Here is a 20,631-nt window from a genome sequence, read left to right on the forward strand (position 1 = left end):
ACTGGAGTGGGTTGGCATTCCCTTCTCCAGAGGAACCTCCCCAGAGTCCAGGTGATACCTATTATCTCAGGCTAAGTGCTGCTTTTCATTTTGAGAATGTTCTGGTCATATGTGAATTCTAACTATATAAAAGGAAAGTAAGGGAAGATGTTACTTCTAACTATATAGAAGTAAAGTAAGTTATGTTAATTCTAATTATATAGAAATTCTGTGTTCAGTTCAGCTCACTTCAGTTGCTCAGTCATGTCCGACTCTGCGACCGCATGAATCGCAGCACGCCAGGCCTCCCTGTCCATCACCAACTCCCGGAGTTCACCCAGACTCACGTCCATCGAGTCAGTGATGCCATCCAGCCATCTCATCCTCTGTCGTCCCCTTCTCCTGCTGCCCCCAATCCCTCCCAGCATCAGAGTCTTTTCCAATGAGTCAACTCTTCGCATGAGATGGCCAAAGTACTGGAATTTCAGCTTTAGCATCATTCCTTCCAAAGAAATCCCAGGGCTGATCTCCTTCAGAATGGACTGGTTGGATCTTGCAGTCCAAGGGACTCTCAAGAGTCTTCTCCAACACCACAGTTCAAAAGCATCAATTCTTCGGCACTCAGCCTTCTTCACAGTCCAACTTTCACATCCATACATGACCACTGGAAAACCATAGCCTTGACTAGATGGACCTTTGTTGGCAAAGTAATGTCTCTGCTTTTGAATATGCTTTCTAGGTTGGTCATAACTTTCCTTCCAAGGAGTAAGCGTCTTTTAAACACTCTTGCTGGAAACCATAGCTGGAGGAACTGTAGTCAAGAAAGATTTTTTGTTAAACATAGGAAATGATGCAGAGTATTTGCTGATGAAAAGGATCCAGTATGGGAACCTAAATTGGTGATACAGGCCACGAAGGGGAGAATTTTGAGAACAATGTCTTTGAAAAGGCAGGAAGGATAGACTATGGTTTCGCCTTGGACAGGAGCTCAGTCCTTTGCAATGGGTGTTCGTTCTATTAAATTACAGGAGGTCAGGTTGTAACGGGAGGGAAGGCAAAATGCAATTTCTCACATTGTATTTTGCTGTTGATTAGTTTGGTTCTCCACATTGTGAGCCTCTTAAGAGAAGTAAGAGTAATTGCTTTGCTTACTTTGTGGCAGAAATTTTTATTGTTCTTTATTTCTACTCTCTAGTACATTGCCTGGCACACAGCAGATATGTGATAAATGTTTAAATGAACAAATGAAGACCCTGTACTAAACATGGGTATGCTTCTCACTTAAATTGGATCATTTCCATCAAATCTTGACAACTAGATTGATTTAATTGTGCATCTCTTGTCTGGGCGTATAGATAGCTTGACTGACTGGTAGAGTTGACTGATAGGAATGGCCATGTTTCTACCAAAATCAATGATGTTTCTTAGGAGTAAAATCAGTGACCTTTTGCTGCATTATTTTGCAATGGTCCTGGTTATGGTTTGCATATGAATTTACTATTTACTTCACCTTGAACCTTCTGAGAAGGTTCTCCTCAGTATCCACTTGGCACTTAGACTTTACCATTCACTGTTACTATAATTAATTTACCTATGAATAGGAAGGTCTTTGAGAATGGGAGTTCCACCTTTATTGCTTTTTGTTCTCAGCAATGCTTTGGATCATCTCTAATTAGAGAACCTGTCTTTTTCATCACTCATTTAAAAAGGCTTAGTCCAGGCCCTGGTGCAAAACAGCTGCCAAATAAATATTGAGGGAACGAATGCAGGCCTGACCGATTCTCGTCTGTGGTGTGAGCTGTCAGTGCACAGGCCAGGTCTCCTTTCTGTCTGGGGTGCTCATCCCCCAGCTTTCCCTGTTCTGCTTCTAACAGCTCACATCTGAAGTCTTCTCCCAAGGACTATCCTTGAGCCACTGGAACTATGTCATCCAGATGCTCCAAAAGCAAACGCCTGGAATTTAATGCTTTCCCCTTGGTAACCAGTATCCAATGACTGAGGAGCAGGAATATGGGAGCTCTCTTGCTTCAAGGCAGCACAAACTTGCCAGTGCAATTTACAAGCTAGGACTCCCTGTAGGATTAGGCCGAGGCCAGGACTTCACTTGAAATTGCACCCTTGCTTGGCTTTTTATGCTTTCTTATATTGCTTCCCTTGCTCCCTTGTAGGTTTGCCCTTGAGAACACTTCCTTAATAAATCACCTGTGCACTCATGTTTTCCTTAGGATTTGGTTTTTGGGAATTCAAGACCTTTCATGTTTATAAGCAGTTGATGTCAAGGGTAGCAGATCGCGACCACTGTCTCTCTGAGAGTGTTAGGTTCTGCTGTTGCAGATGGAGTCTCCTGATAGTTTGTGGTTTCATCCTCCTGCCAACCAAAACTGCAGGTGACTGCAAACAACATTTGTTATTTCATTTGACTGTCAGCTGAGAAGGCATTTCACAATTTCAGTACATAATAGTCATTGAATTTGGTGAATATATTGTTGAATTACAGATCTTTCTAGCAAAGTCAGAATGTATTTTTGTTGACATTTTGTTCTTTTTGATTACACACATCTCTGTTCTCTTTCCTGAAGCAAGGATAATAAAGAGTTAATTGTAAAATCAATTTTTATATGATTGAGTGCAGCTTTCTTTTGTCTTCCTGTTGTATATAAATATCCATTTCCACATGCAGAGTCATCTATTTATGTTTTTAGTGATTTGCAAAGATCTTTTATCTGTAAAATGGGATTGGAAGTAATGTGTTTCAGGACTGAAAAGCACTTTAGCAACCAGCTGGTGGCCAATGCCTTCATTTTATAAAGGAGAACTTTTGAGACTGGAAGAGGTTAAGTAATTTGTTCAATATCACACAGCTTAGTTAATGGCAGAGTAGGAATAAAACCCAACTCCTGGGCTGCGGGGCTCTCCAGTGCTCCACAAAGCACATATTTCTTATTCATAGAATTGATATGAGGATTAGGGACCACATCTGTGAAAAATAGATTTAGCCTTTGGAAAGAAAGATGCTGGATAGCTTTATGAAAGCTTTAAGAAAACTAATCTCATTTTAACCTTTTCTATACAGTTGTTAGTTTTGTTCAGTTTTATGTTATTTGCCTCAGGCTCCTTTTGGCCAAGGACTAGATAATACACAATGCTTGATTTGAAAATCAATAGTAAGTATCTGGATTGTGTTAGAAATATGAATTATTTCAGCTGGTTTTGAAGCCTGGGAGCAGTTGCCTTCCTCAAGACAGCCTTCCAGAATGGCAATCATTTGTGTACATGAAGAGTTTTCTATTCCTGCTTTGCATATTGAGAATAAGGACAGTTGGATAGTTGGTTCCAAAGAAAAGTAGAAGCATAAATTAGTTTTTTGTTCAGCCTGGTAATACTTCCAAAGCTTGTTGCAGTATATCTTTAACAAACCATGAATTTTCTCTCCTGCCGAGTCACCGCATCCTACCTGCTTTCAACATAGTCAGGGAACCATTATACTAATCCACCATACCTTCCTATCTCTAGCAAGCACATGTAAGTGATAACTTTGAATATTTATTTTGATGCAAGGTGTATAAATCTTCTCTGTGTCAACTTGTAAAGCTGGGAAATTGTGACTTCCTCAACTTGGTTACTTTAATTGTTTAAGTTTGGTTATTTCAGTCCCAGTGTGCTTTGATATATGAACAAGAATGAAGCTTAATTTTTGTAGTATTTGAAGTGATTTGTGTAGATTCATACATGCGGGGAAGATAAAATTCAAGTATCAAAAGGCTAAAGTAACTTTTATATATATTTTAAATTAGGTACGCTTGTATGCAAGACCCGATGCTATCAGAAGAGGATCCGGGGACTATGCGCTCCATATAGCAAAGAGATTAATAGAATTTTATGAAGACTACTTTAACGTGCCCTATTCCTTGCCAAAACTAGGTAAGAATTTTCTTGGTTATTGTGTTGGAAGGACTCCTTGGAAGTGGAATTTCTTATTCATGCATGTATCTGAAACATTCCAAGGGTTTTATTTTTAGAGAAGATGAGAACAGAAAATAGTTTCTTCTGAAGAGGTAAAATAAAATTTAGTGTTGCTCATAGGAATTAAGAAAGGCATTATGGAACTTTAAGCTTCCAAAAGATAACCCAAATAGCTAATTTGTTGAATAAGTACTATGGAGGGATGCTTGCCAACATCTCATTTAATCCTTGTAACTGCTCTGAGGGTAGGTACTGTTAGAATACTTTCCACATAAGGAAATTGAGACTTGGGAGTCTCAATTCACTCAGACAGCCAATAGAAAAGGAGTTGGGATTTCAAGTTAGGTCTTGATGATTCCCAGAACTATTCAATATTTTACACTAAGCAGGCACTCATTGATTGGTTTCTGTTTCCTAATTCTCAGATGTCAGACATGAATTTATTGGTTATCCTTTAGATTATTTTTATTCAGTCAGTCATATTTTGAGTCCACAGTTATAGTAAGTAGAATAAAAGCAAGAGACGAGGAAAATTGCAATGATGGAGATTGTATTCACATGTCTTTCTTTTACAAAGAAAGTTCAATAATTATTTGTTATATGAATAAATGAATGAATTTTGTTTTCCTAATTTGAATGAAACTGCTACTTTTGCAGGGGGTGAGCTATGATGTTCCAGGAAGTTAGAAAGGGTGTATATGTGTGTATATCTATCTATCTATCTATCTATCTATCTACCTATCTATCTCAGTTCAGTTCAGTTCAGTCGCTTAGTCGTGTTTGACTCTTTGTGACCCCATGAATCGCAGCACGCCAGGCCTCCCTGTCCATCACATATATATCTCCAATATCCGTTAGAAATGCTGAAGTTATTTTTGCTTCTCAGAAAACATGTTTTGAAATATTACATCGTCACAGTTTGTTGTGCCTCAACCCTTCTTCCCCATCCATTATCCTTCTCAGGAACATTGTTAATGAACATCTACATAAGAGTTATCACTTACTGACAAAAGTAAAGTACTTACCTGATCAAAAGTATTAACATTTGAACCACAAGTTCTTCTCTCTCTCTGGAGATAGGCCTATTTCACTAAAGTAACCGCCTGCTGTGTAGATTTAGTGGTCTTACCATCAGCGATTCAGAAAATAGAATAATTGATGTTGTTGTCAATGGGTACAGCGAACAGTTTTAATGAGTGATGGTACAAAATTCTGAGGTCTTTTGAAACATGTAACCTTGAATCTCTAAGCTTTTCTTTCAAATTTCTAAACAAATTTTTATTTCAAATAAGATCTGTGTTTTGTTTTGCTCTGCCTTCTTTACTCCCTCGTCAATATCAACTTCCCTGTCAGGATCTGTTGTACTGACATCTCCCTGGTAGGCACCCAAGGCAGAAAGGAAGACCTGACCCCATTTGCATGGGGCGACACTCTTCTCCTCCTCCAAGTAAAGCAGGCTGGGGACGTCCCAGCCTGACCCTGATGTAAAATTCACCAGTGCTTGTGCTGCACATCAGCAAGGGAGATAAAATGTGGATCTTTGTCCCCTTCAGACCGGTAATTAGTAGAGGAGCTCAATTTATAACCTCGGGGGGTTCCCCATAACTGTCTGCTTGCAGCAGGAAGCATTCTGTTCCTCTCTTTCACTCACAATTGAACCATGTGGGCTTTCATCCATAGAAAAGAGCTGTGTTTGCTGTTACTATTACTTGGTAAGTTGCCTTATGGCATATATAATTGAATGATTTGACTTACCCCAGCACACTCCTTTTTATGTATCTAGTGGAATTTCCACAGCCCCTGCAGTTTGAACATTTTCTCTGAAAGCTCTACTTTTTTTTAATATACCTGTGGATATTTAGAGCCACATGTTAACAGATTTGTAAGTATGCTTTCCAAATACTCCCTACATAAAAATTCCGAAGCACAGAAGCATTTGGACAAATCCTTACTTTTTATCCCCTCTGAAGAAGGAAATGACAGCCCATTCTAGTCCTCTTGTCTGGAGAATTCCATGGGCAAAGGAGCCTGGCAGGCTACAGTGCATAGGGTCGTACAGAGTCAGACAGCACTGAGGCCACTCAGCAGCAGCAGCGTAGCATATCAAATGAAGATAAGGGCCAATAAAGATAAGCCAGGGCTTCCCTGGCAGTCTAGTGGTTGGGAGTCCACTTGGCAATGCAGGGGATATGGGTTTGATCCCTGGTCTAGGATGATCCCACATGCTACGGGGCACCTAAGCCATGTACCACAGCTACTGAGCCTGCCCTCCAGCGCCCTCTAGCCACGACTACTGAGATGAGAAGCCGAAGTTCCTGAAGCCCACGTGCCCTAGAGCTGGTGCGCCACAGCAAGAGACGCCACCGCAATGAGAAGCCTGTGCACCCACCTGGAGAGTAGACCCCACTCGCCACAGCTAGAGAAAACCTGCACACGGCAACAAAGACCCAGCCCAGCCAAAACTAGACAAATAAAAAACAGAGATGGAGTGTAGGGGTAGGAAGTGTGGGGAGCAGATGGCGCATGGAGAAAAGGGTGAAGTTTTTTAAATGGGGGGATATTGAAAGCCTTATTGGGAAGCTGACTTTGGAGCAGAGAACTTAAGGGAGTAAAGGGGTAAGCCAAGGGGATATCATGGAGCAAGGACTCTAGCCAGAAGGAACACACTGCCCAGATTTTGAGATGGGGGCTTTCATGTATTTGAGGAATAGCAAAGAGGCAAGTATGATTGGAGGAGAGTGATTTAATGGGTTGAGAAATAGCAGATGAGGTCAGGGAGTGATGAGTGGGTGACAAATGTAGGGCCAGCAGGCTGTGGTAAGGATTTTAGTTTTTTTTTTTTTTTAATAAGACGGAGATTTATTGTTCAGTTTTGAGCAGAAGTATTACATTATCTGGTTTCTGTTATAAAAGTGTATTCACGAGGTTGAACACACTGTAGGGCAATGGTCCTTCACCAAGGGTGATTTTGTACCTCAGAGGCACTTGGTAACATCTGAAGATGTTTTTGTTTCTCATAACTCAAGAGGGACTGCTGGAGTGTACTACCGGCATTTAGTGGGTAGAGACGAGCGGTGCTGCTAAATGTCCCACAGTGCGCGTGACAGTCTCCCTCAACCAAGAGCTATTATGATGGCTGAGATGGAAAGACCTGGGAGAAAGGACAGAGACACGAAAACCAGCCAAGAGGCTATGGCAAAATGCAGGCACAGTATGATAGTTGCTTGGACTGGGATCTTAAGAGTGAGATAGTCAGAAGTGGTCCAATTCTAGGCATATCTTGGAAGTAGAGACAGTGATGAGCCAGACGTGAGATCTGAGGGAAAGAGAGGTACTGTGAGTGATTCCAAGATTTTGTGCCTTATAACTAGAAGGATGGAATTGTCATTTACTGAGAAAGGAGTGTGGAAAGAGATCATTTTAAACATTTAAGTGGCAGCTTGATGTTTCTAGGAAATTCAAGTAGACAGTTGAATTTATGAATATGGAAATTGATTGAGGAATCCAGCTAGAGACACATGTTTGTCAGTGTGTTATGATGGATAAAACTTTGAGGCTGGATGGGATCACCAAAGTTGTGAGAGCAGGTAGAAAGAGAATAGGAGCAAGGAATGACTGACCTGATGTTTAGAGGTTAGATTTGGAGCTAGAGAAGGGCCATGGGGAGGAAGCCACTGATTGAGACCCTAAAGAAGCAGATATATGAGATATTTCCAGGCATCTAGCGAAGACAGATGAGGACTGAGAATTGATCATACACTGAGGCTACCATGTGAAAGTAACTAGTGACCTTGGCAGGAGTGGTTTTAGGTCAGAGGCCTGATGGGTATGTTCAAGAGCAAATAGGGGTACACTGGCGAGAGGATGCAGAAACTAGAGAAAGTGAGTGCAGACCACAGACCAGCATTTCTGAAAATTCCCCATGGGAGAGTTCTAATGGACAAGGAGAAATATTTGTGTTTTAAAAATGCTCACCTCTTGATAAGCACTGTTTCTGTGAACAGATCACTTCCTCACCTCTTTTGTTGTTCCTGTCCCAAGCTACGTCAAGGGGGATGGGAACTTTCCTCTTTCTTTGATTTGCATTAGAAAACCTGGAGAGGAAACACATGGATAAGAACACTCTCCACCAGCTCACCTGACTCTACTGAAGGTTTGCAGAGATGTGTGCAATTGTGAATGTCATGGTGTTAGACATTGCAAAATCCCAAAACAAACCTTTAAAACCTAATACTGAATCCTTCTTTTCTTAAAAATATCACTTTGCTCTTCTGTCATAAACTCAGCAATGTCTTCTCTCTTCCCCAAATCTTGTTCATTTCTAATGCTGAACAGTTTACATTTCTCTGCCACTGCATCATCTCGTATTAGCTCATCTCTAAGGATTTAAGTTTCACTACAAGTAGTTTCTCAGAGTAGTTCCCTAAAAGAAATTCTGATGCTTGCTGTTAGAACAAGATTGATTCTCCTTGTTGCATAACAATATTCCTGTAACATTTTAAAGCCCAAATAGGCAGCCAGTGTGTGCTGTGTAAGAGTTTGTTTTTAAATCTATTAGATAATTGAAACTATATTAGGCTTCCCGGCTGGCTCAGACAGTAAAGAATCTGCCTGTATTGCAGGAGACTCGGGTTCAATCCCTCGTCCCGAAAGATCCCTTGAAGAAGGAAATGGCTACCTGCTCCAGTGTCCTTGCCTGGAGAATATTCTTATTCACGGAGAATACCATGGACAGACGAGCTTGGTATACTAGTCTAAGGAAACTTATACTGATACTATAGTATTTGTATAAAGTTTGTAGAGATTTTCTCTTCATTACTGCTAAGTTGCAATGTAAGGTGTAGAGTCTACTTGATATAGTAAAGCAAGCCTTTCTATGGGTCTATGCCCTATTTTCTCGAGAACTCTCTGAGGCATGGAGGTTTACTTTAAAAGATGGTTGTTATAGACATATAAAGAATTAACTTATCTTTCCTCCTATCTTCAAAACAATTGAACATAACTACAAAAGCAAATGGGCTTGTGTTTATTAAGTGTGGCCATTCTTAAAGGCTTTGCATCTTTTAACCTGTTTAATCTTTACTACATACTTTTGAGGCTTTTTTTCATTTTCCAGGTGACAAAATTTAGGCACTAAGTTACTATGTTTTTGAATCACACAGCAGGAAATAGTGGATTTGTAACCCAAAACCATGTTTTTAAATTCCAGAATCTTAAGAATCTGGTGAAACAGATTCCAGAAATTTTGAGAATTCAGAAATTAAAATCTAAATCACCTTAATAAACTAAGTAATTTGATTGCTAGAGGAATAATGGAATAGCTATTTTTGTCAATTTCATGTTCATGTTAAAAAGTGATATGTGGTTCTTATAGAAAACTTGTTTAAAAAAGAGGCATGACTTACAGTTTCATTACTAGAAGATGTGTATTTTAAAAGTTTTTTTCATGATGGACTCTTTAAAAGTCAATTAGATGGCAGATAAAGTGACTCAGATTTCTACTGGAATATTTTGTTATTCATCCTATTAAATTTCCATTAATTATGGAAGTAGTTTTCAGTTTTATTTGCTGTTACTGTATAGTTTGTAAATCAGTACATTCTATAAAGGAGTTTGCTTGATTATTTCTTTTAAAGACAACATGCTTTTATGAAGAATATATTACTTTCCTGGCACACTGCTATACTTGTAGAGGAAGCATAGTTATTTTGTAAGAAGAATTTCTGGCTTCAGGGAGGTTGTGATTTTATTAAGGAGAGAATATGATATTTATAGGAATGAATGGATTAGAGACTCACACTATATGGAATATAATTAAGCTCCAAAATTTTGTAGGGCAAAAATGTAGAACCATGTAGTCAAGGCTTTGGGATCATTGGAATGCTGTAGGCATGGAATGCACATAAAAAGAAGCTTTATCTTTACTTGAGTCCTGAAAAAAGAAACAACTTTAGTCGGAGGTGGAGAAGAAAGGGGAGAAGTCATTTTGAGAACTGTGTGGTAGGGAAAGCTAAGTCTGTTTTTCTATAAAGGAATAGAGAAGCTATGGGATAACTTGCATTACTGAACTTCATGAATAAGAAAGGTTAGTTTTAATGATTGAGTTTTGTTTAAGCTATAACAGATACATCCATTTCTTTATTGTGGTGTTGATGATGGAGGTGGTGGTGATGGTGATGAGGATCAGGATTTGCTATTTGTGAATAGTAAAACTGGAGTTTTTTCCTTCATAAAATATTTGTGTTGACTGCTATAGATTTCACTCTCTGTGATTATATATCTTTTTTCTTTAAGTAGTGGGTACATTTGAGGTGATAATCATTTAATACTATTCTCATTTTAATTATATCAATACATCTCATAGTTATCATTAGAGATGTAATTTTTAAAATTATGACTTTTCTTACCTTCTTTTTGATTAGGTAAATATTGAATAGTGTATATATGTTTCATTGATAGCCTCAAGTAATACTACTTTTTAAAATAAAATCTCTAGAAGCTCTTTTTTGTTTATATTTATTTTTAATTGGAGGATAGTTGCCTTATAATGTTGTGTTGGTTTCTGCTGTACAGCAGTGTGAATCAGCTGTAAGTATACGCATATTCCCTCCTTCTTGAACCTCCCTCCCTCCCACCCTGCACCCCACCCCCTCACCCCCTCCCGTATCCCGCCCCCAATCCCGCCCCTCTAAGTCATCACAAAACACCCAGGTGAGCTCTCTGTGTTGTCCAGTAACTTCCCACTAGCTATCTATTCTGCACATGGTCTTTATATCATCTGCTCTAATTATGTATAATGTCTGTTCACTCCCAAAGTGTTTTCTTCAATCAGAATTCCTAAAAATATTTGAATATACACTGGAGCTATTTAATGATATGGTTTCTTGATGGGAACTAACATAAAGGTCTCTCTGTGGGTTAACATTACTAGTGCATTTTTTAGGGAATCAGATGAAGCAGTTCTTTGCCTTCTAGTTTACTAAGTCCTATAGAGAAGTAAGTTTCTTCAAATGACTATCCTTTTCCTTCCTCTTAGGAATCAAATAAATATGCTCTCCCATTTATGAAGGTAATTTATTTCTGAGAAACCCTTCACGTGGTGATTTTCTCATCAACCCAAAGAGCAGTTATCATGCCTTTTATTGGAAAATATTTTTTATATGTTGCTAACCTTCATTCTGACAACCATTTGTGCTGAAACAACACCAAACCCTATTAAAATGGACACAGTTACTTCAATATTTAACAATTATTTTAACACAGTTTAACAAGGCATTTTCTCCTTCATTAATTATTCTATAATATGGCCATTTAGCTGTTCTTGTAAAGCTGTTTTTGTAAAGCTGTTTTGCAGCTATTACGTGCTGTACACTTCTAAGATTGTACTAGCAAGCAAACCACATATACGATGCTCAGTGTTTATGATATTCAATTACTAATGCAAAATAGAAATAAACAAATCAGTGAAAACAATGCATTTTAGTGGGAATGATGCATGAGATTGTTACTGCTATAAACTAGCAAACTACAAGTATGCCAGATGGAGTGCAACACAAACCAGCTATAGAACTGAATTAACTAATTAATTCGACAAGCATTTATTGAGTAGTTACTATGTGTATTGTACTCAGCAATGGATTTTAAATGGCCTCTTCTGCTAGAAGCTTCCAGTCTAGTGGAAGAGAAGTTTATCATTATTTAGCTAGTTTGCAATATTGTGACACGTTCAATTTGTTTACCACCCACCTCCCTCCTTCTCTAGTTTTAAAAATTTCAGAGCTTCACAATTTTGGATTTACTCCTAAGTATAAATTTCCACTAATTTAATTAGGGTTGTTGTGAAAGATTTTTTATCCTGAAAACAAATGCAAGTTTTGAAAGTGTTTAACTTAATCAGAACGTAGTTATAGAGGCCTCTGAAGCATTATTTTACATATTACAGCAGAGGTAGTTGGCCCTTTCAGTTATGCTTTTAAACTAGGAAATAACTTTGGATCTTCTTTGGTGTGTCAGGGCCCTCTCTAGTTGCCGTAAGCAAGGGCTGTTCTTTAGATTTAAGGTTTAGTTGCTCAGTCGTGTCCGACTCTTGTGACCCCATGGCTACAGCCCGCCAGGCTCCCCTGTCCATGGGATTCTCCAGGCAAGAACACTAGAGTGGGCTGCCATTTCCGTCTCCATCATTGGGATGTCAGGGCTTCTCTTGCTGCAGAGTGCAGACTCTAAGCATGCAGTCTTCAATAATTGGGGTGCACAGGCTTAGTTGTCTCATGGCATGTGAGGTCTTCCTGGACCAGGGATCGAACCTGTATCTCTTGCATTGCAAGGTGGATTCTTAACCACTGGACCACCAGAGAGGTCCCAGGAAATAACTTCTTTCAGCATTTTCTTGTGTTGTTCATCACTGCACCAGCCTTGTGCCCTATGGTCTGCTTTCTTTCCTGGTAATGTGGGTGTGTTTGTCCAGTCATGGGCGCCTTCTCCTTTGGTGCACCTGGCCCCATTCTCTCTCCTTCGCTCAAGGACATCCCTTCAGCTGTTCTCTCTTCTCCTTCCTATATCCTCAGTTCTCCCGCTTTATTGGGTCTTTCCCCATCAGCATTAAAAACGTGATTCTCTTTCTCTCAACCTAACCACACACATCCATACTCACTGCAGCTGCTACGCCATTTCTCTCCATTATTTCACAGCTAAATTGCTTGAAAGAGTTGTCCGTCTGTACTGACTCCAATCTCTTGCTTTTTCTTGTCTCTTGAGTGCACTCTGAATCAGGCTTTTGCCCCCAACACTGTATTAAAACTGCTCTTCTGAAGTTCAATAATGCTTCCACATTGCCAAATCCAGTGGGCAATTCTCAGTCTTCATCTTGAGCTGTCAACAGTATCGACACAGTTGCTCTCTCCAAATCCTTGAAACACATTTTTCATTTGTCTTTCAAGGCAATGCATTTTCCTGTTTGAGGGGTTTGTTTGTTCTCACCGGACATTCTTTGAAAGTCTAATTTTTTCTCCTCTTCCCCTCTCTAGCTGCTCAATACTGGAGTGCCCAGGACTCCGGTTTTGCTTCTCTTCTCTTTGATACCTGCCTTGGTGGTGACTTCATCCAGCCTCTTGGCTTAAATGCCATCTGCTAATACTGGATTCCCAAATTTATATTTCCAGCCTGGTTCTTGCTCCTCAACTCCAAACTTGTACATCCTACTGGCTCTTTGATATCTACATTTGGATGTCTAATGAATATCTCAAATTAACATGCTCAAATTTATCTTCAATTCCTAAACCACAATCTTCTTCCCTTCATAATCTTCCCCATTTCAGTAAAGGAGAGCTTCATCCCTTCAAAAGTTGTTCAGATAAAAAAAAAAAATCCTTGGATTTAGTGTCTTTTTCTTGCATGTTACACATCTAAGCCATCAATAAACTCTTTTGACCCCACAGTCTAAATGTGTTTGGAGTCTGATCACTTCTTCACATTTCCATAGCTACTGTTCTCATTCTTGCCTAGCTCAACAGTTCAACCTCATTGAACTGTAAAGTTAAAGTGGTCTGAGAAAATGAGATGCTTGAATTTACCCAGTTTTGGGGAAGGATATTGAACTTACCTGGTGATGTTTCACTCCTGCTCAAACATTCCAATGGATTCCCGTTAAAATATCATATATTAACACATTTGTGGAGTGTAGAAGAATGGTATAGATGAACCTAGTTCCACCACAGAGATGGAGCTGTAGATGGAACTGTAGATGCTGATGTAGAGAATAGGCACGTGGACACATGGGGGGAGGGGAGGGTTGGGATGAATGGGGACATTAGATTTGACATAAATATACCACCATGTGTGAAATAGGTAGCTAGTGGGTACCTGTGGTATATCATAGGGAGCCCAGCTTGGTACGGTGGTTACCTAGTGGGGTGGGAGGCCCAAGAGGGAGGGGATACATGTATACATACACTGATTCACCTCATTGTACAACAGAAACTAACAAAACATTGTAAAGCAATTATGTGGTGGTTTAGTCACTAAGTCTTGTCCAACTCTTGCGACCCCATGGACTGTAGCCTGCCAGGTTCCTCTGTCCGTGGGATTCTCCAGGCAAGAATCAATTATACTCCAATTAAAAAAAAAAAGGTATCTTAAAAAATAGTAAAGTAATAGAATCCAGAATTCTCCCTTTGGCCTGCAAGACCCTTGAGGATCTGGCCTCTCCAACTTTATCGCCTGCTTCTCTCTTGCTCAGTCTCTCTGTCTCAGCTGCAGCGCCATCCTTGTTTTTTTTTCCAACATACCAAGTGTGCTCTAGCCTTGGGTATTCACACTCATTCTTCCATCAGCCCAGAACAGATATGTACATGGCTGAAATATCACCATTTCCAGTGAGGTCTTCTTTGATCCTGCTGCTAAATCACAGCCCTGCTGATCACTCCCCACGTCTTTTTGCTGGCTTACTTTTCTCCATAGCACTTATAATTACTTCCCCAACATGTGTTTTATTTGTGTTTTCTTTTATTATTTGTCTCTAAGCTACCTCTCCTCCTCTGCCACATGTTAATGTTCTGTGAGGATAGACATTTTGGTCTCTTTGTCTGCTGCTCTGTCCTCTCTGCCTAGAACAGTGGTTGACCCAAGGTAAATGATCAATAAACTATTGTTGAATGAGCGAGTAATCTCCAACTTCTTCCTCTGTAAACTGTCTTTACCACATTAGAAAGCAAAAAGAGGCAAATCTTTGACTACTTTGTGAAGGAATAAAATATGGTTTTTTAAAAATAAAGAAATGGTGATGATGTGGTCTCCCCAGGTAGCTCAATGATAAAGAATCTACCTCCCAACACAGAGATGTGGGTTCGACCTCTGAGCTGGGAAGATCCTCTGGAGAAGAAGATGGCAACCCACTCCAGTATTCTTGCTTACAAAGTCCTGTGGACAGGGGAGCCTAGCAGGCTTTAGTCCATGGAGTTGCAAACGAGTCAGACATGACTTAGTGACCAAACAACAACAACAACAGTTAAACTACGAAGGAACTCTTTTCTTATTTGTTTGTTTTTTGGCAAATATGGACAAAAGAGGTGAAAGATGAATTAGTTGTAGTTGAGCCACTGTCTCATTAGAGTTTATGTATTGGAAATTGTTGGTGAAAAATGGGTGAGCTGATAACTAGAAGTATTGAGTTTTTGGATCATTATCTTGGTAGTTCTAGACTGAGGCTATTAAGAGGCTATACTTTGCAGCTGGGATGATTTTGCAACCTGAAAATGAAATAAGCATCGCTGTCTATTGACTCTTTTTCTCCTTGTTCTTTGAAATGAAAACAACATTGTTTCATGTATTTGATGACATTTGTGAATATCTATTGTATACTAGACACTGTTCTGTTAGATACTGAAGAATATACAGGTCATCACAGAGACAGCAATCCCCATCCTCATTGGGCTTATATTTTAATAGGGGAGAGAAACAAACAAACAATAAACTATATAGTTAGAAATTAATAACTAGAGACTATAGTGTAAAGAAGTAAGTGTTGGAAATGTTGGCTGGGGAAGGGTTGCAGTTTTAAACAGAGTGGATGGTCAGGGAATGCCTTGCTGAAATGGTGACACTTGATTCAAAATCCTGAAGAGTGTGCAAACTCTAAGGAAGAGGTGATCTGACTTGTTGAAGAACCAGTGTGCCTGATGCAGAGTGAGTGAGACTGTCAGGGGAGATGAAGTCTGAGAGCTAGCTGGGCCGAGTGGTGAAGTCCTGTTGGTTAGCCATTGAACGACATGCACTTTTATTTTGAGCAAAGGCATTTCTTTAGAGGCTCAGTCTACCATAACAGACTACCGTCAACTGGGTGGCTTATACAACAGAAATTTATTTTCTCGTAGTTCTGCAGGCTGAAAATCTGAGATCAGGGTGCCAGTATGGTTGAGTTTTGGCGAGAGCTGTCTTCCTGGTTTTCAGGCGCTCACCTGCTTTCTGTGTCTTCACGTGGCACGAGTGTGTGCTGAGTCGCTTCAGTCGTGTCCGACTCTTTGCGACCCTATGGACCGTAGCCCACCAGGCTCCTCTGTCCATGGGATTCTCCAGGCAAGGATACTGGAGTGGGTTGCCATTTCCTTCTCCAGGGGATCTTCCTGACCCAGGGATTGAATCCACATCTCCTGCAACTCCTGCATTGCAGGTGGATTCTTTACTGCTGAGCCACTGGATGAGTCCTTTCATTTGGCAGAGAGAGACAAAGCAAGCTCTGGTGATTATTCTGATGAGAGTACTAATCCCATCATGAGGACCCATTCTTTTAACCTTCTAAGCCTGATGATCTTCCTCCAGAAGGCCCCATCTCCAAATACTATCACATAGGGAGTTAGGGCTTCAGTGTCTGAATTTTGGCGGATATAATTCAGTCCATAGCAGACATGATCTGCCATAACTTACATTTTAAGGGCTCACATGGCTGTCTCGTAAGGAATAGATAGGTGGGAGGAGGGGAGCCACGCACAAAGCAGAGAGAAGCAATTACATTAATCCAAGAAATAATACTATATTGAACCAGAATCATAGAAGTGAAGGTGGTGAGATTTGCGCAGATTCTGAGTATTTTGAAGGAAGGAGCGACAGAGTTTACTACTTTATGATAGACCTTCAAGTAAAGCTTTGATGTCAGTTCCTCCCAACTACAGTTTAGAAAATTATGACAAGGTTGAAAAACTATGAGCTTTCTCTCATCCCAGACAACCCCAAAGTGGCTTACTTTTTCTGTGTATCTACAATGAAAAGGCACAGTCTTTTTGTGGCTCCTTCACTTTTCTTGCTCATTTGCAATTAAATAGCAAGATAAATAGTTAGTATTTTCTGTGTTTTCTAGATGGAACAGCTGTATTGAGAACAAAATAATGGTTGTAATAATCCTGTTCTGAGAGTGAGTTGCGTCCTTCACTGGCTATTGGTCAATCTGGAATTAATTATAGCCAAATTGCAATCCAAAGCCCTAAAGAAAGGGAGGAGCATTTCATTAAAGTCTAGGCTGGGAATTGCTGCCTATTCCTGGGGATGCAGTGCCAGTCAGGCAATTTTAAAAGAAAGGTGACAATCGCTGTAAACTTGAGAGCTAAAATAGCTTAGCTATTTAAATCAGAAGGTTTTTCCAAATAGCTTCATTTCAAGAAGCTGAGACTGAGGGATAGTTATGTAAATTAGGGTTAAGTATCTAAAAGTCAATTAAGGCACTAGGCTCTGAGGAGAGAAAGAGTCATAAAAAATTTTTTTTCCCCTTTGTCCCTGTGTAATTGCGACAGTGTTCTTTATCTAATTCAGAACTTTTCAGGTTTCCACTGTAAAGATTTGCAGTGATTATTTATTGATTTATTATTGTTTCTAAGGTTTAGGCCTTCTAAGTGATAATCATAATCAGGGCATCCCTTTGCCTTTGGCACTAAGGTCTTTTGATCTTATCAGATAAGAAAATGTAGTAAACCTATGTGTGTCTGTGTGTGTGTATGTGTGAGTGTGTGTTGGTTGCTCAGGCATGTCTGACTCTATGACCCCGTGGACTGTAGCCCTCCAGGCTCCTCTGTCCATGGAATTCTCCAGTCAAGAATACTGGAGTGGGTAGCCATTTCCTTCTCCAGGGAATCTTCCCTGATTAAACCCAGGGGTCTCCTGCATTGCAGGCAGATTCTTTACCATATGAGCCACTAGGGAAGCCAAAAACCATAGAATATCTACTTACAGTTTTGTAGGGTGAGACACAGATGTGCTGTTGTAACCTGAGTGAGGCATACATATTTTGTTTACTCTCTTTTTCAAATATAGGAGATGGATCCTCAATAAACTATATAAAATTCAACTTTGCTGGATATGAAGAGATTATTACAAGCAAAAATATGTTAGAAAAAATTTTGGCTAATATAGAAGTGATATAATCATTTGAGAATGAAGTGTTACCATAAAATCAGCTATTTTTACAGTTTTAACATTATGACTTTATCTACTGTGACACTACAGGGATCTAGGATTGAGACTAAAACTTCTTGAAAGATTTCAAATGGAAAATGCACTACTGGTCCATCTTTTAGCTTAAAATTTTCATTCCTGCTTTTGAGAATTTTGATACCTCTGCTATGGACTTTGAAATGTAAAACAGACTGAACTGTGAAACAAACCTTAGCCTGTAAGGGAGGTTGCAGTATACAAGCAGAGCAAATCTAGCATGGTTGTTGTAAATGAAGCCTTTAGGGCATTTCTTAAGCTTTTAAAGGGTAATTTTGAAAGAGAGGGTGGGTCTCAAATGCCATTTTTTCAGTTGGAAGAATTTTAATGGTTTATAACTTAGATTTATTCTTTATTGGCTTTATATTTTTCCTTATGGGTTTTACCTTCATATGGGAAATAATTCACGAATGACCTATAATGTGTCTCCAATAATCTAAAATAGACTGGTTTTTAGCTTTTAAATTGTTTAGCAATTCTTTTTATTTTACAGACTGAAAAATATTCACTAAACTGTAAAATAATTGGTAAGTTGATAATGTCTGTGATCATTTAGCTTTTAAGTACATTAAGATATAGCCTGTCTATTTTTATTAATATTAATAAAGTCATGGTATGAAACTTGATGCGCTAAATTTCTGTAGTGGACAAAACCAGTACTCCATGTCTGTAGCAGAAATTTGGGTATACCTCAAATCATAATCGGAGAAGGCGATGGCACCCCACTCCAGTACTCTTGCCTGGAAAATCCCATGGACGGAGGAGCGTGGTAGGCTGCAGTCCATGGGGTCGCTAGGAGTTGGACACAACTGAGCGACTTCACTTTCACTTTTCACTTTCATGCATTGGAGAAGGAAATGGCAACCTACTCCAGTGTTCTTGCCTGGAGAATCCCAGGGACAGGGGAGCCTGGTGGGCTTCCGTCGATGGGGTCGCACAGAGTTGGACACGACTGAAGCGACTTAGCAGCAGCAAATCATAATTTCTTAAATATATTGCTATGAATTAAATTGTATCTCCCCCAAATTCATATGCAAATGAAGGAAGATTGTGTATACTCATAAGGAAGATTTAATTTTCCTTGTGAGTATATCTGGAGATGGGAGATAATTAAGAGGTAACTGAGGACAAATGAGGTCATAAGGGTAGCATCTTAATCCATTAGATCCCGTGATTGTGTAAAAAGAGGAAATGAGTGAAATCTCTCTCTTTCACATGACGACACAACAAAAAGATGGCTGTCTACAAGGGAAGAAGAAAGAGAGCTCTCTCTAGAACGTAATGCTGCTGGCAACCTGAACTCAGATTTCTAGGTTCCAGAACTGTGAGAAAATGAATCTTTGTTTAAGTCACCCAGTAGGAAAAGGAGTACGTCAAGGCTGTATATTGTCACCCTGATTATTTAACTTATATGCAGAGTACATCATGAGAAAAGCTGGGCTGGATGAAGCACAAGCTGGAATCAAGATTGCCGGGAGAAGTATCAATAACCTCAGATATGCAGATGACACCACCCTTATGGCAGAAAGTGAAGAACTAAAGAGCCTCTTGATGAAAGTGAAAGAGGAGAGGGAAATAGTTGGGTTAAAGCTCAACATTCAGAAAACTAAGATCATGGCATTCGGTCCCATCACTTCATGGCAAATAGATGAGGAAACAGTGGAAACAGTGGCTGACTTTATTTTTGGGCTCCAAAATCACTGCAGATGGTGATTGCAGGCATAAAATTAAAAGATGCTTACTCCTTGGAAGGAAAGTTATGACCAACCTAGACAGCATATTAAAAAGCAGAGACATTACTTTGTCAACAAAGATCCGTCTAGTCAAGGCTATGGTTTTTCCTGTGGTCATGTATGGATGTGAAAGTTGGACTATAAAGAAAACTGAACCGTGGTGTTGGAGAAGACTCTTGAGAGTCCCCTGGACAACAAGGAGATCAAACCAGTCAATTCTTAAGGAAGTGAAACCTGAATATTCACTGGAAAGACTGATGCTGAAGCTGAAACTCCAATAATTTGACCACCTGGTGTGAAGAGCCAACTCATTGGAAAAGACCCTGATGCTGGGAAAGATTGTAGGTAGAAGGGGAAGGAGATGACAGAGGATGAGATGGTTGAATGGCATCACTAACTTGATGGACATGAGTTTGAGCAACCTGTGGGAGGTAGTGATGAACAGGGAAGCCTGGTGTGCTGCAGTCCATGGGGTCGCAAAAAGTCAGACAGATCTGAGAGACTGAACTGAACTGAACTGAACTGACCTGAGCGACTGAACAACATCAGCAAAGAATTAAACTGAATTGGTACATTCAAAACAATTAGTACACTTTGTTCTTAAAGACATTTGTTTTGATCCTAAGCATAAAAAGAATATGTACATTAATGAAATTTGCCTTTCTATTAATAAGCAATAAGTATATACTATATTATAATATATAGTAATGTATAATATTGCTATATATCAATTTATTTAATCCATAAACTTAAAAACTCAATACTATATATATTATACTATCTATTTATAGATACAGATTACATATATCAGTTCAGTTCATTTGCTCAGTCTTCCTTACAAATAGCTCAGGAGGCCTTACAAATAGCTGAGAAAAGAAGAGAAGCAATTATATGTATATTCACATCTTGATTATTACATACTATATTCATATTCTGGATTACATATTCACAGTAAGGCAATTATATCAAATGCCCTTATATAATT

At 39.4% G+C, this 20,631-nt stretch overlaps 1 protein-coding gene across 2 annotated transcripts in view; it reads left to right on the forward strand.

Moving 5' to 3' along the window:
* The window catches only part of TRHDE (thyrotropin releasing hormone degrading enzyme), a 449,137-nt gene that overhangs the window by 142,504 nt on the left and 286,002 nt on the right, over positions 1–20,631 (forward strand). For both annotated transcript variants that reach the window (XM_070788822.1, XM_070788823.1), the window contains exon 3: positions 3,774–3,900. In XM_070788822.1, the coding sequence (XP_070644923.1) occupies positions 3,774–3,900 (127 nt within the window). The remainder of the gene's footprint in view (positions 1–3,773; positions 3,901–20,631) is intronic.

Source organism: Bos indicus, chromosome 5 (assembly GCF_029378745.1).
Source record: "Bos indicus isolate NIAB-ARS_2022 breed Sahiwal x Tharparkar chromosome 5, NIAB-ARS_B.indTharparkar_mat_pri_1.0, whole genome shotgun sequence".
NCBI lineage: Eukaryota > Metazoa > Chordata > Mammalia > Artiodactyla > Bovidae > Bos > Bos indicus.